Raw genomic sequence first — 27,452 nt, 5'->3', positions numbered from 1 at the left:
CTGCTGAGAGTTGTAGTTTAGCAACAGCTGAAGGCACACTGGTTGTGAAACACTGATTTAAGTAGCAAACCAGTGTGTCTCCAGCTGTTGCATAACTACAAACCCCAGCATCCCCAGCCAAAGTAGTATGCCTCCAGCTGTTGCATAACTAAAACTCCCAGCATGCACTGATAGACCGTACACGCTGGGAGTTGTAGTTTTGCAACCGCTGGATGTTTCTCCCCCCCCCCCCCCCTCCCAATGTGAACGTACACGGTACAATCACATGGGCTGAGGTTTACAGTAAGTATCCGGCTGCAAGTTTGAGCTTCGGCAAATTTTCTGCCGCAGCTCAAATTGCCAGCGAGAAACTACTGTGAACCCCCCGCCCGTGTGACTGTACCCTAAAAACACTACACTAACACAAAATAAAATAAAAAGTGAAAAACACTACATATACACTTACCCCTACACAGCCCCCCTCCCCAATAAAAATGAAAAATGTCTGGTACGCTACTGTTTCCTAAACGGAGCCTCCAGCTGTTGCAAAACAACTACTCCCAGTATTGCCAGACAGCCACTGACTGTCTAGGCATGCTGGGAGTTTTACAACAGCTGGAGGCACCCTGTTTGGGAATCACTGGCGTAGAATACCCCTATGTCCACCCCTATGCAAGTCCCTAATTTAGACCTCAAATGGGCATGGCACTCTCACTTTGGTTTTCAAGGCAACAGTTTAGGGTCACATATGGGGTATCGCCGTACTCGGGAGAAATTTTGTTACAAATTTTGGGGGGTATTTTCTGCTTTTACCCTTTTTAATAATGTAAAATTTTTGGGAAACCAAGCATTTTAGGTAAAAAATATATATTTTTTTTTACATATGCAAAAGTCGTGAAACACCTGTGGGGTATTAAGGTTCACATTACCCCTTGTTACGTTCCCCGAGGGGTCTAGTTTCCAAAATGGTATGCCATGTGTTTTTTTTTTTTTGCTGTTCTGGCACCATAGGGGCTTCCTAAAGGTGAAATGCCCCCCAAAAACCATTTGTCGCTCTTTCCCTTCTGAGCCCTCTACTGCGCCCGCCGAACACTTTACATAGACATATGAGGTATGTGCTTACTCGAGAGAAATTGGGTTTCAAATAAAAGTAAAAATTTTCTCCTTTTACCCCTTGCAAAAATTCAAAAATTGGGTCTACAAGAACATGCAAGTGTAAAAAATGGAGATTGTGAATCTTCTCATCTTCTCCTTCACTTTGCTGCTATTCCTGTGAAACACCTAAAAAAGGGTTAAAATGCTGACTGAATGTCATTTTGAATACTTTGAGGGGTGCCGTTTTTATAATGGGGTCATTTGTGGGGTATTTCTAATAAGAAGACCCTTCAAATCCACTTCAAACCTGAACTGGTCCCTGAAAAATAGGGAGTTTAAAAATTTTGTGGAAAATTTGAAAATTGCTGCTGAACTGTGAAGCCCTCTGGTGTCTTCCAAAAGTAAAAACTTGTCAATTTTATGATGCAAACATAAAGTAGACATATTGTATATGTGAACCCAAATTTTTTTTATTTTGAATATCCATTTCCCTTACAAGCAGAGAGCTTCAAAGTTAGAAAAATGCAAAATTTTCATTTTTTTCATCAAATTTGGGGATTTTTCACCAAGAAAGGATGCAAGTTACCATAAAATTTTCCCACTATGTTAAAGTAGAATATGTCACGAAAAAACTATCTCGGAATCAGAATAAGTAAAAGCATTCCAGAGTTATTAATGTTTAAAGTGACAGTGGTCAGAATTGCAATAAACGGCCGAGTCCTTAAGGTGAAAAAGGGCTCAGTCCTTAAGGGATAAAAACATTTTCATACTGGAAGTCTTCAGTGTTTGTCATAAAAATTTTTTTTTTTTTAATTTCTTTTAGCACAAGGCATACATAATTACATGGAAAGGATAATTATAATGTAAATATCTATACATATTCCATCACAATACTACTTTATTTTTCATTTTATTTTATACCTCTACCCACCCTAAGCACGACAAAAATATTTGTTTATTTTTTAACCAGTGAGATGGAATCAAATTAAATCTCTTTCCAGTATTTCATCCAATATAGATCCCTTTTTCCCAATTCATCAAATTATCAACCTTTCTAATAAATTGCTGGAATGTGGTTGTTAATGTTACATAAATGGTAAACATTGTTTAGTTTTTTTATATATACACTGAATAAGAGAACCTGTCATAAGATTTTACTATATATAATCCGTGACAACGCATTATATATGGTAAAATCTTCTTCCTCACCGTCCCCAGGAGACATTCTTGCCTGCAGTGATGATAAGGATATGTAGTCTAAAAGTGTCCCCCGTCGGCCCCGGAAGTAGTCCCCTGGGCAGGAAACTATACTCACCTAGTCCCGCTGCTCTAGCTGTAATTACTCTGTCCCCACATCCCCCAGTGTGATTGACAGCCCGGGCATGGCCTGTGTCATCACTTTGCTCTGTCTTCTAAGGGAGCAGAGCAGTGACGAGGGCTGTCAATCATGCTGAGGGGGTGTAATTGCAGCCGAAGAAGACTGGACTAGGTGAGTATAGGCGAGCAGGGGACTACTTACGGGGCCAGCAGGTAACACTTTTAAACTATATGGGGAAGATTTATCAAAACCTGTGTAAAAGGAAAGTTGCCCAGTTGCCCATAGCAACCAATACGATTGCTGCTCACATTTTGCAGAGGCCTTGTTAAAAATGAAAGAAGCGATCTGATTGGTTGCTATGGGCAACTGGGCAACTTTTCCTCTGGACAGGTTTTGATAAATCTCCCCCTATATCTTTACCATCCCTGCAGGCAGGAACATCTCCTAGGGATGGTGAGGAAGGAAATTTTACCATTTATAATGCGTTATCACTCGTTATTTATGGTAAAATACGATGACAAGTTCCCTTTAACCCCTTAACGACACAGGACGTAAATGTACGTCCTGGTCACGTGGTACTTAACGCACCAGGACGTACATTTACGTCCTGAGCATAACCGCGGGCATCGGAGCGATGCCGGCATCATGCTCGGCATGTCCCGGCTGTGGATCACAGCCAGGGACCCGCCGGTAATGGCGGACACCCGCGATCCTGCGGATGTCCGCCATTAACCCCTCAGATGCGGTGATCAATACTGATCACGGCATCTGCAGGATCGCGGTCACTTAACAGGATGATCGGATCGCCCGCAGCGCTGCCGCGGCGATCCGATCATCCTGCATGGCAGACGGAGGTCCCCGTTGTCTTCCGGGAGTCTTCTGTTCTGATCTGCCTTCCCGCAGACCAGAGCAGAAGATGACCGATAATGCTGATCAGTGCTGTGTCCTATACATAGCACTGAACAGCATTAGCAATCGAGTGATTGCTTTAAATAGTCCCCTATGGGGACTATTAAAGTGTAAAAATAAAAGTTAAAAAATAAAGTTAAAAAAAATTGAAAAACCCCCTCCCCCAATAAAAACGTAACTTGTCCCATTTCCCCTATTTTACCCCAAAAAGTGTAATTTTTTTAAATTTTATATACACATCTTGTATCGCCGCGTGCGTAAATATCCGAACTATTAAAATAAAATGTAAATGATCCCCTACGGTGAACGTAAAAAAAAATCCAAAATAGCTGCTTTTTATAAAATTTTATTCCCAAAAAAATTTATAAAAAATTTAATACGTTTTGTATAAGCAAATATGGTATTAATAAAAAGTACAGATCACGGCGCAAAAAATGAGCCCTCATACCGCCGCTTATACGGAAAAATGAAAAAGTTATAGGTCTTGAAAATAGGGGGATTTTAAACGTACTAATTTGGTTAAAAAAAGTTTTCAAATTTATTATTTTTTTTTTAAGCGCAACAGTAATAGAAAAGTATATTATCATGGGTATCATTTTAATTGTATTGATCCAGAGAATAAAGAACACACGCCATTTTTACCTTAAATTGTACGGCGTGAAAACAAAACCTTCCAAAATTAGCAAAATTGTGGTTTTCTTTTTAATTTCCCCACACAAATAGTATTTTTTTGGTTGCACCATATATTTTATGGTAAAGTGAGTGATGGCATTACAACGTACAACTGGTCGCGCAAAAAACAAGCCCTCATACTAGTCTGTGGATGAAAATATAAAAGAGTTATGATTTTTTGAAGGGGAGGAGGAAAAAACGATTCCTTAAAGGGGTATTCCGCCCCTATCCAAAGGATAGGGGATAAGATGTCAGATCGCCGCGGTCCCGCTGCTGGGGACCCCCGGAATCCCCGCTGCGGCACCGCGCTATCATTACAGCACAGAGTGAGTTCGCTCTATGCGTAATGACGGGCGATACGGGGGGCTGAGCAGCATGACGTCATGGCGCCGCCCCTCGTGACATCACGGCCCGTCCCCTTAATGCAAGTCTATGGGAGGGGGCGTGACGATCGCCACGCCCCCTCCCATAGACTTGTATTGAAAGGGGCGGGCCATGACATCACGAGGGGCGGAGCCCTGACGTAATGATGCTCCGGCCCCTGTACCGCCCATCATTACGTGCAGAGCGAACTCGCTCTGTGCTGTAATAGCGCGGTGCCGCAACGGGGATCCCAGGGGTCCCGCAGCGATCTGACATCTTATCCCCTATCCTTTGGATAGGGGACAAGATGTCTAGGGGCGGAATACCCCTTTAACCCCTTCAGGACGGAGCCCATTTTGGCCTTAAGGACCGGAGCGTTTTTTGCACATCTGACCACTGTCACTTTAAACATTAATAACTCTGGAATGCTTTTAGTTATCATTCTGATTCCGAGATTGTTTTTTCGTGACATATTCTACTTTAACATAGTGGTAAATTTTTGTTGATACTTGCATCCTTTCTTGGTGAAAAATCCGTAAATTTGATGAAAAATTTGAAAATTTAGCATTTTTCGAACTTTGAAGCTCTCTGCTTGTAAGGAAAATGGATATTACGAATACATTTTTTTTTGGTTCACATATACAATATGTCTACTTTATGTTTGCATCATAAAATTGACGTGTTTTTACTTTTGGAAGACACCAGAGGGCTTCAAAGTTCAGCAGCAATTTTCCGATTTTTCACAACATTTTCAAACTCAGTATTTTTCAGGGACCAGTTCAGGTTTGAAGTGGATTTGAAGGGTCTTCATATTAGAAATACCCCATAAATGACCCCATTATAAAAACTACACCCCCAAAGTATTCAAAATGACATTCAGTCAGCGTTTTAACCCTTTAGGTGTTTCACACGAATAGCAGCAAAGTGAAGGAGAAAATTCACAATCTTCATTTTTTACACTCACATGTTCTTGTAGACCCAATTTTTGAATTTTTACAAGGGGTAAAAGGACAAAATTTTTACTTATATTTGTAGCCCAATTTCTCTCGAGTAAGCACATATCTCATATGTCTATGTAAAGTGTTCGGCGGGCGCAGTAGAGGGCTCAGAAGGGAAGGAGCGACAAGGGGATTTTGGAGAGTACGTTTTTCTGAAATGGTTTTTGGGGGGCATGTTACCTTTAGGAAGCCCTTATGGTGCCAGAACAGCAAAAAAAAACCACATGGCATACCATTTTGGAAACTAGACCCCTCGGGGAATGTAACATGGGATAAAGTGAACCTTAATACCCCACAGGTGTTTCACGACTTTTGCAAATGTGTAAAAAAAAAAAAAAAAATTTTACCTAAAATGCTTGTTTTCCCAAAATTTTTTTATTTTTAAAAAGGGTAATAGCAGAAAATACACCTAAAAATTTGAAGCCCAATTTCTCCCGATTCAGAAAACACCCCATATGGGGGTGAAAAGTGCTCTGCTGGCGCACTACAGGTCTCGGAAGAGAAGGAGTCACATTTGGCTTTTTGAACGCAAATTTTTCTCTGGGGGCATGCCGCATTTAGGAAGCCCCTATGGTGCCAGGATAGCAAAAAAAAAACCACATGTCATACCATTTTGGAAACTAGACCCCTCGGGGAACGTAACAAGGGGTTAAGTGAACCTTTATACCCCACAGGTGTTTCACGACTTTTGCATATGTAAAAAAAAAAATTTTTTTTTTACCTAAAATGCTTGTTTTCCCAAAAATTTTACATTTTTAAAAAGGGTAAAAGCAGAAAATACCCCCCAAAATTTGTAACACAATTTCTCCCGAGTACGGCGATACCCCATATGTGACCCTAAACTGTTGCCTTGAAATACGACAGGGCTCCAAAGTGAGAGCGCCATGCGCATTTGAGGCCTAAATTAGGGATTGCATAGGGGTGGACATAGGGGTATTCTACGCCAGTGATTCCCAAACAGGGTGCCCCCTTTTTACTTTTTATTTTATTTTTTGTGTTAGTGTAGTGTAGTGTTTTTAGGGTACAGTCACATGGGCGGGGGTTCACAGTAGTTTCTCGCTGGCAATTTGAGCTGCAGCAGAAAGTTTGCGGCAGCTCAAATTTGCAGCCAGATACTTACTGTAATCCTCCGCCCATGTGAGTGTACCCTGTACATTCACATTGGGGGGGGGGACATCCAGCTGTTGCATAACTACAACTCCCAGCATGCCCGTTGGCTGTCGGTGACTGCTGAGAGTTGCAGTTTTGTAACAACTGTAGGCACACTGGTTATGTATCACTGAGTTTGTGACCTAACTCAGTGTTTCACAACCAGTGTGCCTCCAGCTGTTGCAAAACTACAACTCCCAGCATGTACGGTGCATGGTGTACGGTGACTGCTGAGAGTTGTAGTTTGCAACAGCTGGAGGCACACCGGTCGTGAAACACTGAGTTAGGTAAAAAAAAACTGAGTTTCACAACCAGCGTGCCTTCAGCTGTTGCAAAACTACAACTCTCAGCAGTCACCGACAGCCAACTGGCATGCTGGGAGTTGTAGTTATGCAACCACCAGATGCACCACTACAACTCCCAGCATGCACTTTAGCTGATTGTGCAAGCTGGGAGTTGTAGTTACACAACAGCTGAAGGTACACTTTTCCATAGAAAGAATGTGCCTCCAGCTGTTGCAAAACTACAAGTCCCAGCATGCCCATAAGGGCATGCTGGGAGTTGTGGTGGTCTGCCTCCTGCTGTTGCATAACTACAGCTCCCAGCATGCCCTTTTTGCATGCTGGGAGCTGTTGCTAAGCAACAGCAGGAGGCTGTCACTCACCTCCAACGATCCTCGCCGCACAGGTCAGTCCCTCGTCGTCTCCGCCGCCGCAGCTGCTCCTGGGGCCCCGATCCCAACAGGGGCGCCGGGGATCGGGGTCCCCAGCACCCGGGGTGCACGTCCCGCACCCGCTCACGTCCTCCAGAAGAGGGGCGGAGCGGGTGCGGGAGTGACACCCGCAGCAGGCGCCCTGATTGGTCGGCCGGTAATCCGGCCGACGAATCAGGGCGATCGTGAGGTGGCACCAGTGCCACCTCACCCCTGCAGGCTCTGGCTGTTCGGCCCCGAACAGCCAGTAATTCCGGGTCACCGGGTCACTGGAGACCCGATTGACCCGGAATCGCCGCAGATCGCTGGACTGAATTGTCCAGCGATCTGCGGCGATCGCCGACATGGGGGGTCATAATGACCCCCCTGGGCGATATTCCGGGATGTCTGCTGAACGATTTCAGCAGGCATCCGGCTCCGGTCCCCAACCGGCTAGCGGTGGGGTCCGGAATTCCCACGGGCGTATGCATACGCCCTCGGTCCTTAAGGACTCGGGATGCAGGGCGTATCCATACGCCCTATGTCCTGAAGAGGTTAAGGTCCAAATGGACTGAGTCCTTAAGGGGTTAAAGGGGTATTCCAGGAAAAAAAACTTTTTTTTTATATATATATTAACTGGCTCCAGAAAGTTAAACAGATTTGTAAATTACTTCTATTAAAAAAATCTTAATCCTTTCAGTACTTATGAGCTTCTGAAGTTAAGGTTGTTCTTTTCTGTCTAAATCCTCTCTGATGACACCTGTCTCGGGAAACGCCCAGTTTAGAAGAGGTTTGCTATGGGGATTTGCTTCTAAACTGGGCGTTTCCCGAGACAGGTGTCATCAGAGAGGATTTAGACAGAAAAGAACAACCTTAACTTCAGAAGCTCAAAAGTACTGAAAGGATTAAGATTTTTTTTTAATAGAAGTAATTTACAAATCTGTTTAACTTTCTGGAGCCAGTTGATATATAAAAAAATGTTTTTTTCCTGGAATACCCCTTTAATGGTAAGACAACTGCTAGCCATTAACCAATGTACAGTAATTGAATGCAGCTAGCCCCTGACCACTTTTAAATGGAATAGAAAAACAGAGCAGATTTCTTCTAAAGACAGCAGACAGCACCCCTTTTAACTCTTATGGCCCCAGAAATTTTTTGTAGCGCTAATAAAGCACTCCCCGGAAAGTTTATTTTTTTTTTTATTTTATTTTTTTTGCCTGTTGCTAATGTATAGCAGGTAAATGGAGGTAGTCCTGTTAGTTTTCTTATCGATGGTCGTAGTTCCGAATTATCTGCCCCATTCTGGTCCTTTGTTAGTACCATGCTAGGACCCACACTCTAGCTCTCTTAATCATACAGTGGTGGAAAAAGTCAGTTTTTCTATGGAGTCCTCTAAGGCCCTTCATGTGAGTCCAAACCAGTATGCAGCTGATAATTAAGGTAAATGGTCATTAAAGGGGTACTCCGGTGAAAATTTTCTTTTTTAGATCAACTGGTGCCACAAAATTAAACAGATTTGTAAATTACTTCTATTTAAAAATCTTAATCCTTCCAGTACTTATCAGCTGCTCTATACTACAGAGATAGTTGCATTTCTTTCTGTAATTCTTTTCAGTCTGACCACACTGCTCACTGCTGACACCTCTGTCCGAACCAGGAACTGTCCAGAGCAGGAGAGGTTTGCTATGGGGATTTGCTTGTACTCTGCACAGTTCCTGACATGGACAGAGGTGTCAGCAGAGAGCAGTGTGGTCAGACAGAAAAGAACTCCAGAAAGAAATAAAACTTCCTCTGTAGTATACAGCAGCTGATAATTACTGGAAGGATTAAGATTTTTAAATAGAAGTGATTTACAAATCTGCTTAACTTTCTGGTACCAGTTGATTTAAAGAAAATATTTTTCCACCGGAGTACCCCTTTAAGAAGAATATTGAAGCAAATAGTTACCTTTTATATACATTAACAATGAAGCAGAAGATTCCTTTTATTTTTTTTAAATGGAAGATATCTATTGCATTGTATGCAATTTTGTTTAATGCAGTCATTTAATGATTGAAATCAATTTCACAGAGTCTAGGTCTCTCACAACACACATCACTATAGGCACTATATAAGCCATAATAGGCTTGTGTATGTGGTATTGTGGAATTCCTATGTGGGATATGGAATTCCTATCGCCCGACTTCCTATTGCCCGACGCCTGGGACATGCAGTTCCGGCATCGGGCAGGTGAAATTTTCAGGTCCTTAGCCCTGCTTCGGGCAAGCAGGGCCAGACCTGAAAGCCCCCGACAAGCACAGCTTAGAGGGGTGTATGGAGCGGGCTCCGTACTCGTGTCCACTCCATACTCTGCAGCCCACGGCTGTTTTCAGTAGCTGGGGGCCGCCGCTAATAGCCAGCATGCGGTGATCCACTATAGTAAAAGTTTTAAAGACACACATTAACCCCTTCCATATTAAAAGTTCAAATCACCCCCTTTTCATATATGAAAACATGTAAACATAATAAAAATAAACACATTTGGTATTGCTGCGTGCGTAATTGTACGAATTATTAAAATATAACATTAAGTATCCTGTACGGTAAATGATGTAAATGTAAAAAAAAAATAACCACAGAATTGCAATTTTTATAATATCCCAGAAAAAGTTAAGAGAATAAAAAGGCAGATCAATACCAAAATGGTACCGATACAAAAAAAAAAATGATTATGGCACAAAAAATGAGCCCTCATACAGCCTCGTATGTGGGGAAAAAAAGCTACAGGGGTCAGAAAATGGCAATTAAAAAAAAAAAAGTAGTAAAACATGATGGAAACGCTACAAATCTGGTATTGCTGTAATCAGTCCGACCTAGAGTATCAAAACAACATGTTAGCTCAACCACAAGGTAAATGGCGTAGAAAAGAAAACCACTAAATTTGCTAAATTATCTTTTACTATTTCAATTTCACTTCACCGATTTTTTTTTTTTTTTTTTTTTTTTTTTTCCCGGAGCAAATGTTATGGAAAAATAAAATGGTATCATTATAGTAGTTATTCATGGCTATTATAGGGTGAGGATGAAAACAAGTGTAAAAGAGAAAATTGGCCCGGACAAGTAGATTTTGCTCCGTTTTAGTCCCGTGGACAAGTAGTTTTCTATTCAATGTCCACACCCCTGCATATGGATAAAGACATTTATGGGTACACATTTTACTGTTCTGAAAATCTCCTTTCCCCATGAAGATTCCATCAGACTCATTCTTTATCATTTCTGATTGTAAGTAACATATTAAAACCTGATAATTCTTTGTCAACTTCTTAAGTGTCTTATGCACATATTTTTTCCAGTGGTGTCCCTGCAGTGGTGGATTTTGCAGCAATGCGAGATGCAGTAAAGCGATTGGGAGGAGATCCAGAAAAAATCAACCCTGTTTGTCCAGCAGATTTGGTGATTGACCATTCCATACAAGTGGATTTCAACAGAAGGTGAGACTGTTCCTGAGCAGTCTGTCTTTTGCATGCTCTAACATTCTGCATGAATTCAATTCATCATATATTTACACCCCAATGACGCTAGACATCCGCAATGTGATTTTTTTTTTTTTAATCAGTTGCTGAACAAATCTGACTTTCTCTGTTACTCTTCATTGGGGGACACCTATACTGATGGATATATGCTCTTGCCACTAGGAGGCGCTGACACTAAGAAAAAAAAGTCTGCTCCTCCCTGGCAGGATATCCCTGCCCACCTGCAGTGAGGTAATCAGTTTTAGCTAGTGGCAGCAGGAGGAAAGCTCCCCAGAGCTATTTTCTAGTAAGGGCGGTTTAGTTAGGCTTTTATCTCCCTTTTTGTTTCCCTTTTTCAGGTGGGGGTTCAGGAGCATGGCGCTACCTGTCCCCTGTCCCCCCCCCCCCATGGGCGTCAGTCAACCCCTTATCGCCGATGGCCAGAGCCTAGAGGCTGTACCCTGGGTCCGGGTCCCCCACTTGCCCCTGTTCGCCCAGCTATCTTAGCCTGGCATGATGCAGCGTGGCCATAAGCTAGTTGAAGTCTTCAGTGTATAAGAAGATGGAGCTGTGGGTTAGTATGTACAACCCCCCCTTCCACCTATCCCTCCCTCTTGTTCATTCAGGGGTTCCCTTCCTCTCATGTGCCCAGCTCCTCAGCGGCCATTACACATGGTTTTGCTGGGCCGGACACCTCATGGCCTCTGGTGGGGGACAGTCCGGTGAACCTTTCCTTCCCCCTCTTCGGGCCACGCATCTCTACACATGTATTGTGGCCAGGCACAGTGCCCTGGCCCAGTTATCTTCCCACCGGCCAGAGACTCTATGCAGCTGCCCCAGTTTCAGTCTCTGGGGCAGCTGGTCTCCGATCCCGTGCGGCTGTCCGCTTCCCCAGTGGGGGAATTATCTGCCCGCTTACTACTTTGTGCAGCCAGGCGCAGTGTCCTGGCCACATTGTTTATAGGCTGACCGGAGACCTATAGCTGTAGGCAGTGGGTCTCCAGTCCCACCCGGTTGACTGCGTTCTCAGTGCGGGCACACCAGCCCGCTTACTCCTATCTGCTGCGGCCAGGCACAATGTCCTGGCTGCGTTCTTACAGGCTGACCAGAGACTTACAGCTGAAGGCAGGGGGTCTCCGGTCCCAGGCTTACTCCTATCTTTTGCGGCCATGCACAGTGACCTGGCCTTGTTCTTTATGGGCTGACCAGAGACCTACAGCCGCAGGCAGCCGGTCCCACGTGACAGACAGCCCTCAGTTCTCCCCATGCGGCCGGGCGCTTCCCTAGTGGGGGAGGAACCGGTTGCGTCTTTCACCCAGTTCCCCAGCCCCCTTCCTCTAATGGCTGCAGATCGTATATAAGTTCCTCCCCCCCCATGCTTCTCCTAGTCTGAGGCCGGCTCCGGGGTGGTGTACTTCTAGCGCGCCCTCCCTTCCCGGCGGGCTGCACTGTCAAAGTATATATTTTTTAATTCACCACTGGTCACTAAGACAATTTGTTGGTGTTTGGCGCCCTCTTGTGGCCATCAATTGTATTGCGCCCTGGATTTTTCATTACTTCTTGAGCTACCCCTTGTGGCAACTAAGCGCTATTAGAGCCTTGGCATGTCACCCTTCATGGGGGTGTTCTGGTGTGTCATACAATATGATTCCCTCCTCTACAGGTTGCCGCATCCACAACTAGGGCTCTGGATCCCCCCGGTCTAGTCCGAGGTCTCCATGGAAGTGTCTCTGCGTGGGCATGGATTGGTCCTGATGTTGAAATGCTGGATAGTAGTCTTGCCTGTCACTCATCTCTCAGCTGCCGCATCCGCGACTGGCACTCCGGTACCCCACTGCTGATGCAAGGTGTCCAACGGAGTGACTCGTTGTCTACTATAGACCCATACCAGTAAGCCAGACCGTGGTCTGCGTGGTTTCCTCCACCTCCTGCCACTCATCACACAGCTGATGTATCTACGGCTGGAGTTCCGGTACCACACTGCTGTTCATGGTGTCCAAAGGAGTGACCCGTTGGATACTATGGACCCATACCAGTAAGCCAGACAGTGGTCTGCTTGGTCTCCTCAGCCACCTGTCACTTTCTGTAGGGGGGTTCGATGGAGTGTTCCTGAGCATCCAGGAATCCTATACCAGTCAGCCCAACTTTGTCTGCATGGTCTACTACTACGTCTGGTCCACTACCATAAACTTCCCACACCGTGGATAGTAGTTCAGGTTATCCACTGCCAAGGTGTAGTTTCAAGTGAGTCTCCCCATTTTGCTCCATGGCCCTTTACAATACACACGCAATCGGTTCAACCCCCCCCCCCCCCCCCCCATGCCTCCAAGGTATCTGTCCTGGATTCCTTTCCTTTGCAGGGTGGTTCAGACGCCTTTGGAAATGACGAGAATGGCTCTGTTGATGCCCTTCTGGTCCAGGGTTACACCACGTTGAGGCGTTCCCCTCAATGCTTTGGGTGTGTGTGCTTCTTCCATTCGTAGTCAGGACTCAAATTAGCTTCTCCATTCCTTGATATGTTGTTGCAGGGTTCCTGGGGACTACGTCCACCCAGTACTTTGCCCCCTTAGCTTCAGGCGGCATTTCACTGCTCCTATAGTGCCTGGCGCACTTTGATCATCCCCCTTCCACAGGGGGTACAGGGATCAGGGAGCTTGGCATGGTCTGGGCCAGGGTTTCATAGCGACCACCCCTGGTTTTCCCCTCCTCTATATAGGTGGGGTACCTGGCTGGGCCCTTTTTTTATGCTGAGAGCAATCAGCGGAGCTGTGCACTTTTGCAGCCTGACTCTCTTCCTGTTTCTTGGTTATCTACTGCTGCTCATACAGACTTGGCACTCTCCTCTGTTGGAGGAGTTTATGGTGCAGCTACAGCCGGTCTAGCACAATCTGTTGTTTGGGTCCTGCGATTGCTCTCCTTCTGCCTCGGTGCAATCTCCCTGGAGGGGTTTGTTCCTCCTTCCTTGTCGGTGTCAGTTGCGCTACACTGACACTACAGTCTTCTGGAGTAAGCTATCTTTTGTTTCCTCCTCCGTTCCCGTCCTGACTGGATGTTGCTTCGGTCCATTCATACCGCTGGGGTCCATGTCTGGTTAGTCTCCTTGTCTTGGACACTATCCTAGTATGCTGTGGCGTGTCTTCTTTTCTAGGTCGGCCCTTCTGGTTCTTTGGACCTTAGTGATGGTTGTGGTCTCGGGCAGGTTAGTGGGTCTCGGTTGTCTCTGCCCTGGATCTCGTTTGCAGGCCTTACGGTCGAGTGGGTTTGGTCTCTGGACTGTTTCCCCTTTTGCTGTTGGTTGTTTTTCCTTCCCTAGCGGACTGCTTTGGTATGTCCCATCAGTATAGGTGTCCCCCAATGAAGAGCGACCGAGAAAAGGAGATTTTTTTTTTTGTACTCATCGTAAAATCTCTTTCTCGTAGCCTTCAATTGGGGACACTGCACCCACCCATTTCTTCATTCTTTGTCCGGATTTTCTTTTCCGTATTTTTTTACATTTTTTTATCTGGGATTCCTTTCTGGGGTCCTTCGGACATATTTCTTTCTTGGCTTCTCCTACTGCTTGGTGACAAAACTGATTTCCTCACTTCCAGTGGGCAAGTATATCCTGCCAAGGAGGAGACGACTTTTTTTTTTTTCCTAGTGTCAGCACCTCCTAGTGGCAAGAGCATATACCCATCAGGATAAGTGTGTCCCCCCCCCCCCCCCCACCCATGAAGGCTACGAGAAAGAAATTTTATGGTGAGTAAAAAAAAAAAAATCTCCTTATCATACAAAAATAAATAAAAATAGTATAAATAAATAAAATATTGCATGGCAATCTGCACAAATGCAAATAAATAAAACACATATTCTTTCACTGAGCAAGTCTGGATGCATGTTAGACCTGGGTGTGAAGGACGCTTCTGCATGTGTTTCTTCAGCTGAGACTGCCTAGATAAAATGTCAACTTCAGAAAAGTAAATGTCGCCTTTATCTGCACATCTCCTCCTTCTTATGTCCTGTGTTTTAGGGAAGATAGCTTACAAAAAAATCAGGAATTGGAATTTGAAAGAAACAGAGAACGATTTGAGTTTCTAAAAGTGAGTATGTAAGAGTATTGGAATTGTATTCTTAGCATATGAAAACTGTACTTCTGTCTGGAAAATGTAATACACTATATCATTGTTGTTGACTTATTTTTGCTAATTTGTATTCCAGTGGGGGTCCCAGGCCTTTCAGAATATGAGAATCATCCCGCCAGGCTCTGGCATCATTCATCAGGTCAACCTGGAGTATTTGGCCAGAGTAGTTTTTGAACAGGGTGGTCTCTACTATCCTGATAGCCTTGTTGGGACAGATTCGCACACCACTATGATCGATGGTCTTGGAGTTCTTGGGTGGGGTAAGATTAAGCTCTTGTTTATAAAAGTGTTACTGTAAAGGTTCCCATATACAGTAGACCAGAGTGAATGAAAATGGGTAATTTCCACTAGAATTACTGTTTTATCAGGTAAAATACAACAGTCACCTCCGCCACCTCCAGCTTGTTCAGGGAACAGGTAAGAAGAGGCATCATCTCTCCATGCATTCCATTTTATCAGTGCCTTTAAGTGACCGATACAATGGATTAGCTGAGCATTGGCCAGAGTGAGGAAACAATCTGCTCCCTGCACAGCTGCCCAGCCTTTCCCCTATGACGGCAGGGGCTCCCATAATGCTCTTCTGTGAGTGTATGACTGAGTTGTAGTTAGCAACTGCTGAAGGGTCACAGTTTGGAAACAATGATTTAAGTGCGTAAGGCAGCAGCACATTTCATTAAGGGGTTGCACAGTTTTTAATAGAAAGTCATACCATTCATTATCTGAGACCTCATTCATTGTTTTTAAGGGCACAGTGACAAAATGGGTTCAGGGTACAGCATGTGGCAGTATTATATTCAGAGCGCACAGTGTGTGGGCCACAGATCCTACTGGGAACTGTAGATTTACATTCTCCGCACTGCAGGTACTCATTTCACCCTGTGACAGATTGGGGGAATAATGTTCTGCAACAGGCAGGGCCTCTTTCTTGCATGGCAGTATCCCTGGTCTAGACAGTAGTCAGTCATATTCAACATTTCCAACCAGTGGTCAAACAAAAGATTATTTTCCTAAGAACAATGAAAACCTGTCCAGAGGAATAGTTGCCCATAGCAACCAATCAGATCACTTCTTTCATTTTTCAGAGACCTTTTCATAAATGAAAGAAGCAATCTGATTGGTTGCTATGGGCAACTATTCCTCTGGACAGGTTTTCATTGTTCTTAGGAAAATAATCTTTTGTTTGACCACTGGTTGGAAACTTTTCCTCTGGAGAGGTTTTGATAAATCTCCCCTAATGTTTGTTCACTAAACAGTCCGTTCAGAGGTTAGCTTTCAACCTACTTCTATTTATTGCGTTAAAGCCACTTTTACGATAACACAACTCAGTTTTTGGTTTGTTTGCCTCATCGTTCTGCACCAATAATGACAAAGTGAAAACAGGATGTTAGAAATCTTTGCTAATTTATAAATATATATATATTTTTTTTATTGACATAAGTATTCAGACCTTTACTCAGTACCTAGTTGAAGCACCTTTGGCAGAGATTACACTTCCAGTCTTCTTGTTATGATGCCACAAGGTTTACACTAGGGATCGACCGATTATCGGTTTGGCCGATATTATCGGCCGATAATCACAATTTTGGGCATTATCGGTGTCGGCAATTACCTTGCTGATAAGCCGATAATGCCCCGCCATCCGCACACACACACCCCGCCGCACCGCGACTGCCCCCCCGACCCGCCGCGCCACACCCCCCCACCGCACCGCCCCGGCCCCATTGCCTCCCCCATCCCAGATTTTATAATTACCTGTTCCCAGGGCCCATGCTACTTCTGGCTCCTGCTGCGTCCTGCGTTACGCTGTGCGCAATGACGAGTGACGTGACGTCACCGTCAGTACGCACAGTGACCGCTCAGGAGGACGCCACCGGAGCCAGATGTAGAGTGGATCCCGGGAACAGGTAATTATAAAACCGGGGATGGGGGAGGCAATGGGGCCGGGGCGGTGCGGTTCGGGGGTGTGACGCTGTTCGGGGGGGCGGACGCGGTGCGGCAGGGGGTTGGGCGGTCGCGGTGCAGCGGGGGGAGCGGTGGCGGTGATGGGACTCAGGACCCCCGGAAAGGCAGGGGGAGAGAAACGGGTGGCAGCGGCGGCCTATGGCACCGCAAAAGCCACTGCAGTGCATTGATTTAAAGCGCCCGCTTTAAATCAATGATCTGCAGCGGTGTCGCGGGGGGATAAATAGCCGATAACTTATACCGATATTCTGGTATAAGTTATCGGCCCTAACCTCCACCGATTATCGGTATCGGCCCTAAAAAAACGATATCGGTCGATCCTTAGTTTACACATCTGGATTTGGGGATCTTCGTGGACCACGGTTTTAGGTACAGTGGGAAGACCGCGTACGGGACAAAAATGAGCGCACCGGAGTCAGCGCTTCACTCCGGTCGGCTTATTGAAATACATGACATACAGGCCGCATACAGCAGGGATACGGGAGTGACCGGTTTTAGCTCAGCCAGAGTGACCATTCAATTCTTGGTCACCTCTCTTACCAAGGCCATTTTCCAACAATTACATAGTTTGGTGGGGCACCCAGCTCTAGGAAGAATCTTGGTTGCTCCATGCGTCTTCCATTTGAAATGATAGAGGCAATTGTGCTCTTGGGAGCTTTTAGTGCACCAGAATTCTTTGTACCATTCTCCAGATCCCCCACACTATCCTGTCTCTGAGCTTTACAGGCAGCTCTTTCTCTCATAGCTTGGTTTTTTCTTTGCTATGCATTGTCAGCTGTAAGACCTTATATAGACAGAGATGTGTATTTCCAAACCCTGTCCAGGCAACTAAATTCACCACAAGTGACTCAACTCAAGATGTAGAAACATCTCAAAGATGATCAAGAGAAAGGATCTGTGCCAAATTTCAAGTGTTTTAAAGGTTCTGAATACTTATGTCAATGTGAAACATCTGTCTTTGGCTGATAAAATATTTATACTGTACTTTATAGATTTGTCATAATAAAAGTGATGGTAAATACAATAGTACATCCATTAAGGAGAGAAAACTGATAATACTTTGGGAAACTTTTATTGCTTCAAGTTAGACCATTTTGTAGGCATGTTGATGTGCTGTTTCTTGGCATTAGCTAATCCCTGCTGTATGTATCTGTTGAATCAGGTGTCGGTGGAATTGAAGCGGAGGCGGTCATGCTAGGCCAACCAATCAGTATGGTGCTACCCGAAGTCATTGGATATAAACTGATTGGAAGCCCTCACCATCTAGTGACTTCTACGGACATTGTGCTTACAGTGACTAAGGTATTACTTTTCTTCTGGTTTATTTGTTAAAAGAAAGCGGGGCCTTCTTTGTAATCAGTGCAGGGGCATTTTGTTGGTCTTTTCACATTTTCAAGCTAGATTTTTGTCAGAGAAATTCGCTAAAACCTAGTGACTGTGCAATATATGAAAGACTGTCATGGAAAAACATATATTGTGCAGGTTGGAGTTTCTCTCTAAACCTTTCAATAAACTGGTTTATACAAAATGTCTTGTAGAACCCCTACCCCCCCCCCCCCCACACCAATCTCACCAGCGTTATTAAAAAAAAATGTAAAAATTTTTTTTGCTGATGTTAGGTTAAAATAGAGATAGTGACATACAGTTTCAGGGGAGGTTTTGCTTTGGACATGTCAACCTATTGGAAAAACCACTATATCCCATGAATAGAGGGGCGTAGCAAAAAAGTAAAAAAAAACTGTTGGAATCAGGGCACTGGTCACTACAAAAATGTGTTTGAAGGCAAACTGACAGCAGAGTCCACAGCAGTAACAGTAATATACAGGTAGTGTGCAGCCATTCAGGAGATATTCACCTTGTTGCTGGTATGGAAATTTCTTCTAAACTGCACTGGAAGCAGCTGCTGCTGTAGGTGCAATGCTTTCTCCTGCCCGCTCCGGATGATAACTCTGTCCCCTTCTGCTGAAAACTATGCCCCCTCCATTAATATTTCCCCCCTCTTCCTCAGCATTACCATAAAAAGCGTGGAGGTATCGGCAGGAAGAGGGAGGGTCATCGCCAAAGCGGGCTTTAGAAAACATAACACATACAGCAGCAGCCACCTCCATTGCTGTTAAAGGAGATATCCAGCCTAAAGTGGTAAAAATATAAACTTAAATAAATTAGGTCACACAAGTGACATAGTTAAAGAAGCAGTAAGTATAGTTAAAGGAGGTGTGTGCGCACGCCTCAGCCAATCAGGGACAATCACACACTGCACAGTAAAATGTGACTCTCTAAGCTGAGGAGAAGGGGAGTGTGACAAAGTGATGTGTGGGGCACCAGGCAAACTGCCTCCAGGGGGCCCTGATTTCAACAGTGTGTGTTCTACTTTTTTCTTTTAAAAAACATAATTATTTCTGCTGACAAAAGGTCCTTCATAAAAGGGGTTATTTGGGCTTTTAAAATTAATGGCCTATCTCCAGAATAGCCCATAACAATTAGATTGGTTTGGTGCGACTCCAGGCACCTCCTTTTAATGAGTTTTTTTTTTTTTTTTAAGAGGCCATAGCTCTTGTGCGAGCACTGCATCCTCTTCATTGTTTACCAGTGCTCATATATGCATCCTTAGTACTTTTAGTAGCAGCAGTGCAAAGAGCTGCAGCCTTGTCTCATTTAAGTGAACTGCAGTTCCTTGCACTGCCACTAATAAAAAACCTACGTAACTTACACAAGTGCTGGTTAATAATAAAGGCTGCATTACAGTTTAAAGGCAGGGGTGTATGAAGTCCACTGTCTGTCTATTGATAGGCCATACATTTAAAAAACCAGGATGAACCTTTTTAAATGTGTTATCCAGGCTTTAAAAGGAGGATAGGCCAGCAATATTTCATTGTTTTATGGGTTTTGGGCTTGACACCCCTACTGATCAGCTGTTTGAAGGGGCTGCAGGCGAGTGTTTCAACCTCCCCTTTGGTCACATTGTGTTTTACATGATTCGCATTTGCACATGTCATGCATTTTGTAGTGGCTGTGCTAGATATGATTCGAGGCAGACAAATTACTAAACAACCAAATCTTTTCTTACAAAACTTAACATAGTCTTCTCAGCTGCTTCTCCTGTATACTATACTGCCTTCAGATAAGAAAGCTTATTCAATGTCACAGGCCTGCTTTACGTCATTTGTTTTGGTAATATTTGTTGTGATTTAATTTATGGCAGCACCTCCGTCAAGTTGGAGTTGTGGGAAAATTTGTCGAGTTTTTTGGCCCCGGGGTGGCGCAACTTTCTATTGCTGATCGTGCTACTATTGCCAACATGTGTCCTGAGTATGGAGCCACTGCAGCCTTTTTCCCTGTTGATCTGGTCAGCATTCAGTATCTGCAGCAAACCGGTGAGAGTAATTCTTTACCATGGTAAAAGACATTTTCTGTAGTTTAGCAACAGAGACCTATACAGTTTGCAATCCAGACTTTTGGCAACATGCCATGGTCTAATGAATGCCACCATTGATTTCTACTGTGTGAAAATGCTGTGCATCTACTAAGCCTACAAATTACATTTCTGACCTCTTTTACATACTTAGTATTTGTCCTTACTTACCACGTCTGGTATGCTGTGGTATGGGGAAATTGCATTCTTGGTGGTATTTGTAAATGGAGAACAGTTTTTTGTTTTTCTTTTGCAGTTTATTACCTAGGGATTAAATTAGGAATCTTGAAAGAAATGGATAAGACTTTGCAAGCTTTGAATGCAGAATGTAAAGACAAACAGATATTTAGTTAAGTTTAGATCAAGCCTGGACAAATCTTAGCCAGGTCTGTGAGCCAGCTGCAGTGGTTGGAAGCCAGCCATGTGTAAAGCAGAGTCCAGGCAACCTGGTTGAGGTGTGCTGCACGTCTTAAAATGTCATATGTAGTCAAGTATTGAGATTACTTTAAAGGGAATCTGTCATCCCTATTTGCTGCTAAAAGCTGCAGACATAATTGGATAGCGGTTAGGGTACAAAACAATCTATACCTTTCCTGTTAGTGGATGTTGTTGCCTAATTTATAAAATTGCCTCTTTAATTCTCGGCCAAGTGTCAAGGAGGCAGACTGAGCTGCTCAAATGCCACAGCCTAGCACACCACTTTGCCCGCTTTCACCTCCCAGCCCCACCTTGATTGGCATACAGAGTGCTGTACATCAGTGCTAGACTGCGGCACTTTACCAGCTCATCCCGCCTCCTTGACACATGTCTGAGAAAAAGAAAATGTTATAAATTCTGAAACCACCACCAATTATAAGTGCCAAGAATAAGCTGTAAAGCTATGGCCTAGAAAGTGTCCCGATAGTCTTGTTTCAGAGGGTGGCTATCAAGAGAGGAGAGTCAGACACTTGTGCTTAGAATTTAGCAGAAGAACACATACATATGTAACACTGTCAAGGTAACGCACCTTATGTTATTTACGCAGTGTGCCAGTCATACACAGTATTAGGACAATCTGGGACGTTAATCTGTGTTGGTTATTTGTAACAAATTTGTCCAATATGAGTCATTTAATCACAGGATGAAATGTTAATGCTACATATTTACGTCACAGGTCGTGAAGACAATAAAGTGAAATATATTCAAAAGTATTTAGAAGCTGCTGGGCTTTTCAGGGACTTCCTTAATACAGAACAGGATCCCGACTTCACTCAGGTAAAAGCGGAAACTTTCAAATGAGTATTATATGCTGGTATCCTATATAATATACCTAATATGGATGTCTTTCTAAATACAATTTTTGTTGTACAACAAACATGGTACAATGAAACAGTGTAGATAACAGTGCAGATTGTATAAAGGAGTTACATGGAAAATCATATTTGATAATGTGATCAGGCTATCAGGAAAAGGATTGTACAGCGTACACCTTGGATGACAGTGGCAACTAGGCAGATAATGCACTAGGGTGGAGCCTCAAGGAAACGGCAAGGAAATCTAAAGTTCCAGAACTAGGCTGTGTTGCGATAACAGATGCCCACTGATGATCTGCCATGGCACTTCTTGAAGACAAGTAGTGGCTATGCTAGCCACGTCTCAGAGCAATTTAACTACTATGAAACCACTAAGCTCAATTACAGAACTAACTGGAAGGCACTTAAACTCAATGACAAACAAGCAGACAAACAAATAGACAGACCTACAGACAGATACTGAGCAGACTCCTCCACCCAACCAGTCCCCAGGGACCACAGACACGGGAGCCATAGGTAGAGTCCGGAAAGTGAGTAAAAATTGCCACCTTCTCAAGACGTCATGGGATTTCCAAGGCTTGGGATTGAGCCGCCAACATGTACCATTGCATGCTAACAAATGGCCGCATGATAGAGGCCAGTTCAGAAGGATTATAAAAAGATGAAAGGAACAGTTTCCATTTGGTAAATAAAATGTTCCTTGTGAAGAAGTATCTCCTTCCTATTGAGTGTGAATAACTGTTTAAGGGCTTCGATCAAATGTTGAAATGTCAGGGGCAAAGTAGATAACCATTCTGGTAAGAGGCCCAGTTTTGCTAGCATGATAATTGAGTGAGCTATCGGGGGGAGATGGGCATAAGAGTAAGTATTGTGAGATGAGGGTATTCTGATGTGGAAAAGTGCCTCATAATAGCCCAATCCCCGTTGACCGAGCCAACCATGTTTATTAGCATTGACACCTTGCTCCAGTATTGCTTCACCTGTGGGCACTGCCAGATACAATGAAAGAAGTCTGCAGTTGGAATGTTACACTTTGGGCAGCATGTCAACCTGTGCGGGTTTCTGGACGATGGGGGCAACGTGAATGCGTAAATAGCAAAATGAATCAGTTTAAGTTGCATTTCCCGACACTTTTGGTTACAAACGTGTACGGATGTCTGCCAAACCTGTTAAGATATGTTTAGGTTGGTCATGAATCTTCAATAGTTTGGCCCACCGCTTGCCTACTAATTTGGAGGCTGGAGAGATGTACCATTTCCTTAGCCTGGCATAAAGACCAGAAATGGAAATGGAGTCAAATTAATTGAAGTCAGTTCCTTCATCGGATCATGTAATTTGGGTAGTAAAGTATGGCTGTATTGTAGGAATATGGATGTCGTAATGGCCACTATTTATGACAGTCTGATTTGTACTGAGATGTTTTCTACACAGGTGGTAGAGCTGGATCTAAGTACGGTGGTGCCTTGTTGTAGTGGACCCAAGAGGCCTCAGGATAAGGTAGCTGTGTCTGACATGAAAACAGACTTTGAGAGTTGCCTAGGAGCCAAGGTAAGAAAAGCTATTTCTTTACAAGTCATATAGCAGATTGTTTCTGTGGTAATTTTTGTTTTTATTAGTTATTGAGGAAACCATTTGTAATCCCTTCTGTGCTCAGATGTGATTACTTGATGTTACAGGCCCAAAGCCTAAGGCAGCACTACTGAGACAATCTGATATGTCTCCTGTTGCTGTCAGATTCAGTGTTTCCTGGCTTTATATTACTAAATACAGTACATCTTTGTTCCCACATTTAGTCATTTGGCATTTAGTCATTTGACCCCATGGTCTCCATGACAGTATACCATGATGCAGTCAGATTGGGACACGTTGCCATTCAGTGGTGTAGCCTAAGTCTTTGGACCTGAAACATCAAGTATTTTCTGCAGTTTAAATGTACTGTTAGATGCCTTTTTAATTTGCTTCTTTATAGGTTTTAACTTTTTTCTTTTTTTTTTTTGTATTCCATTAGCAAGGGTTTAAAGGCTTCCAAATTCCTCCAGGCCATCATAATGACAAAGTGAAATTCTCCTATAATGATGTGGACTATGAACTGACCCATGGCTCTGTGGTCATAGCTGCTATTACCAGCTGCACCAACACCAGTAACCCTTCTGTTATGCTGGGTGCAGGTGAGGATCACTTCTTTCTGTGTTTTTATGTTGCTAATTTCTATATAGTGCACTTTGTTAATAATAATAAATATTATTATTATTAATAATAATGATAATATAAAAAAAAAGTATTGTTCTTCTACAAAAACTAGTTTACCCACGTTGTAGATGTGTATTACATAATCTTCCTATAGTAGCTGTAATTTTTATAATATATTTGTGTACCATTTGGTTAGGTTTATTGGCCAAAAAGGCAGTTGAAGCCGGACTAACCGTGAAGCCTTATATCAAGACAAGCCTATCTCCTGGCAGCGGGGTAGTGACTTACTATCTCAGAGACAGCGGCGTCATGCCTTACCTCTCCAAACTTGGGTATGTATTCCTACAAGACTTGTCCACTGCAGCCCCCTGCAGTAAAAGTGGTTTAAAAGGCTTTTCTATACTTGGAGAGTAACAGCATTATGCCCAGCCCACAACTGCTAGATTCAAAGAATTGTCCCCTGCACTACAACACTCTTAACCAGGCACTGTGCGAGTTTGCATCTTTACTCCATTCAAAGACAAACACCCTCTGTTTTGTTCTAGAGGTCCCTAAAATTGGAGCTCTGCCGATCAGTCCATGGCTCCTTTTTTTTTTTCCTCATTTCCTTTTCGTTTCTCTGTTTGCTCTGCAGATCACACACAATCATTGGTGCTGCTATGTTGTACACTCCTGCTGCGTACACTTACTATGTACTTTTGGGTTGGTTATTTTCTCATCTTTAAAAATGAACAAAACTTCTTAGAGGATCTGAGAAGCTTTAAAATGCAGTGTACACATTTGCAAAACTTGTTACGGATGAAATTGCATTAAAATTATGTCTACACCTTATACCATTTAGAGTTGGGAATGCTACTGGTGGACGTTTCTTGTGAAAAGGGCCTTTGCTTAGAACCCTCAGCAGTTGGCTTATTTATGGAAACACACCTCTGCTTTGTTCATGAATATATGTTACCCACTGTTGATAAGCTTGTATAACATATGACTATATATATATATATTTTTTTTCAGCTTTGATGTTGTAGGATATGGTTGCATGACATGCATTGGAAACAGTGGGCCTTTGCCTGATTCCGTTGTGGAAGCCATTACTCAGGTATGTGTTGCATCCATTGGACACCTTTTATAAGTTATATATTATTGGTAGGTTGAGGTAATGAACACAACTTATTTTTGGGGAGTTGCACATATAAGGAGCTATGAAGTCAGCCCATATATCTCCCCTGCTCTCTGCAGGCAGTGTCTTGTAGGCATCCCTCAAGGATACGCAGCTGAACCTCTCTTAGGTCCATGCGCTATGCCATTGTCTACAGTATGTGATCCGTACAATCACTGAATTACAGGCTAGTCCATCTTGACTGTTAACCATGTTTCTTAATATCAAAGGAGTGTGCATGACCAACTTTAACTCTTTATACCTGCCATTTTTCTCTCTACCTGTTATCTGCAGGGCGACCTAGTTGCGGCAGGTATCTTATCTGGTAATAGAAATTTTGAAGGTCGTGTTCATCCAAATACACGTGCAAACTACTTGGCCTCGCCTCCTCTTGTCATTGCCTATGCCATAGCTGGAACCATCAGAATTGACTTTGAGACAGAACCTCTGGGTAAGCAACACACTGCAGATATCTGTAATAAATGTTATGAGTTCAGCCTTTTCAGATGTTGTAACTGATGACACAGTTTAGTGTTTTCAACGGTACTTGCTGGCATTGCATTTCTTTGGAAGGCTTTATAAAGAAGGTTCATAAATAGAATGTAAAATGTATATATGTGAAAACTCTACTCCCTAGACTAGTCAGACTTGGGCACATTTCAGCTGCCTTCATAGATGCAAAGATCTTTTTTTTTTTCCCTTTGATTACATTTGACAATATTTTTCAGGAGAAGAATGCCTTATAAATCTATTTTCCATATTATCTTCATAGGGGTCAATGCTGATGGCAAGCCTGTATTCCTGAGAGACATCTGGCCTACAAGGGATGAAATCCAAGCTGTGGAGATCAAATGTGTTATCCCTGGAATGTTCAAAGAGGTGTATGAAAAAATTGAGGTATTAAAGTATCTTTATTGTGAATTTTAAGACATAAACCAGCATAATTGTATTCGCTGTACAGAACTATGGGAGAGGCTGTACTTCTTTTAATTTTCGGACTGAAACAGTATGGCTTTTATTCATGGGCTGTATTAGGTAATAGAACAGACACTTTTTCAATTGTAGAAAGTGTATTCTATGTGCAGTTAGTCTCCGTTGAGGGAATTGGTGGTAAAGAAATGACCTGTAGCACAAACTCTGCATCTCATTTTTGTATCTTCTATTCACTGTAAAGAGAGAGTTACACCCAAATGAAGATACTTCTGTAGAATTGGGGACCTTGCTTTTCTTTTCTTGTGATTGGTGGAGGTCCTGCTCATAAGCCATAAGAGTCTGTGGAGAAACCCCACCTAAATCATTGGATTTTTGTACCTTTTGATCAAAACGTATATACTAACAACCTGTTAGTTTTTGATATTATGCTGAGAAGCAATTGGATCATTGTGCAAGATTGTAGATGTGCGACCATGTCTGTCTTCTACCCGAATTTAAATCATTGGATTGTTTTTCTAGGACACAGTATAAGGTTTGCAAGGGATAGCATTTTTTTTATTTTTTAAATATTCGATCTGTTCCATCTTTGGATTCTCCTTTGTGATCAAAAGAGAATAACTTTAAAAGCAAATTCTATGTCCAATGTTTTGTTTCACTAACTAGAAAAAAAGTTGTCTAAAATTTGGCTTAAGTGGAAGTTCACTTTAAGATAAGTCCTACCTTGAATTCAACATTATACCAGTATGTTGTAAAGTGGTTTTCTTTGTGTTTTCTATTTATGTATCCGCCTTTTAAACCCTCTGAATATATTTTGTTCTGTCTTGCAGAAAGTCAATGAGAGCTGGAATAACTTGAAGGCTCCGACTGATACATTATATCCTTGGGATCCAAAATCAACATATATCAAATCCCCTCCTTTCTTTGACAATTTGGTATGTTAAACTATTAGTGACCCACTGAACACTGGCCAACAGAGCAACGATCATACAGAATCAAAAAACCCTAAAACGTAACCTTTATTGCTAATAATTAAAAACAGGGTGTGAGTAGTCAGTCATAAACCATGTATATCAGATAGTGCTGAAGCCTGCAGATTCCTAATATATTTTTATATGGCTCATACCTGTGAAAACTAAATGTATATGTAGATTAAAAAAGTCACTATTCTGCTGACCACTACCCCCCCACCCCTACACTCGCTGTACCCTAATGTATAACATTTCTACTGAAAAAGGACTAATAATATCTCTAACTAAAGAGCCAACAACCATAAACAACAAATGTCTTCAAATAGAATCGTCTCCACTGTACAAAATAGTTTAAAAACTCATCTCTCTGTACCGTTATTTGTGAGCTTATGACACATTTCTCCACATAATAATAATAATAATTGCAGATTTATCAGGAAACCATTATTAAGTAACAGATCACAATCACAGACAGTGATTCTATCAATCTTCCTTTAGAACATTTATTTTTGCCCAGAAATTCCACCTTGTGTATAATACCCCCTTATGAAAGGGATCAGAAGAGATCATTAATAGCCAGAGGTGTTGAGATGGATAAAATCATTAAAGTATAATGAACAGCGTATAATGAAAAGAGTAAGCATACAATGCAAACTAATATATATGTTGGTCCACACTGTGATAATGAGAAATATTTCATAGTAACAACATAGTTAGTACAGTTGAAAAAAGACACATGTACATCAAGTTCAG

The 27,452-nt window shown here is 42.9% G+C and overlaps 1 protein-coding gene across 4 annotated transcripts in view; it reads left to right on the top strand.

Moving 5' to 3' along the window:
• The window catches only part of ACO1 (aconitase 1), a 65,898-nt gene that overhangs the window by 29,469 nt on the left and 8,977 nt on the right, over window positions 1–27,452 (top strand). For all 4 annotated transcript variants that reach the window (XM_056519623.1, XM_056519606.1, XM_056519614.1 and 1 more), the window contains exons 4-16: window positions 10,507–10,644; window positions 14,675–14,744; window positions 14,863–15,046; window positions 17,911–18,050; window positions 19,951–20,122; window positions 21,314–21,414; window positions 22,884–23,000; window positions 23,461–23,620; window positions 23,839–23,974; window positions 24,654–24,738; window positions 25,093–25,249; window positions 25,571–25,695; window positions 26,559–26,663. In XM_056519623.1, the coding sequence (XP_056375598.1) occupies window positions 10,507–10,644; window positions 14,675–14,744; window positions 14,863–15,046; window positions 17,911–18,050; window positions 19,951–20,122; window positions 21,314–21,414; window positions 22,884–23,000; window positions 23,461–23,620; window positions 23,839–23,974; window positions 24,654–24,738; window positions 25,093–25,249; window positions 25,571–25,695; window positions 26,559–26,663 (1,690 nt within the window). The remainder of the gene's footprint in view (window positions 1–10,506; window positions 10,645–14,674; window positions 14,745–14,862; window positions 15,047–17,910; window positions 18,051–19,950; window positions 20,123–21,313; window positions 21,415–22,883; window positions 23,001–23,460; window positions 23,621–23,838; window positions 23,975–24,653; window positions 24,739–25,092; window positions 25,250–25,570; window positions 25,696–26,558; window positions 26,664–27,452) is intronic.

This window comes from Hyla sarda, chromosome 1, assembly GCF_029499605.1.
Source record: "Hyla sarda isolate aHylSar1 chromosome 1, aHylSar1.hap1, whole genome shotgun sequence".
Lineage (NCBI taxonomy): Eukaryota > Metazoa > Chordata > Amphibia > Anura > Hylidae > Hyla > Hyla sarda.
Note: the sequence above shows the minus strand (reverse complement) of the source record. Positions and strands in the feature narration are given on the sequence as shown.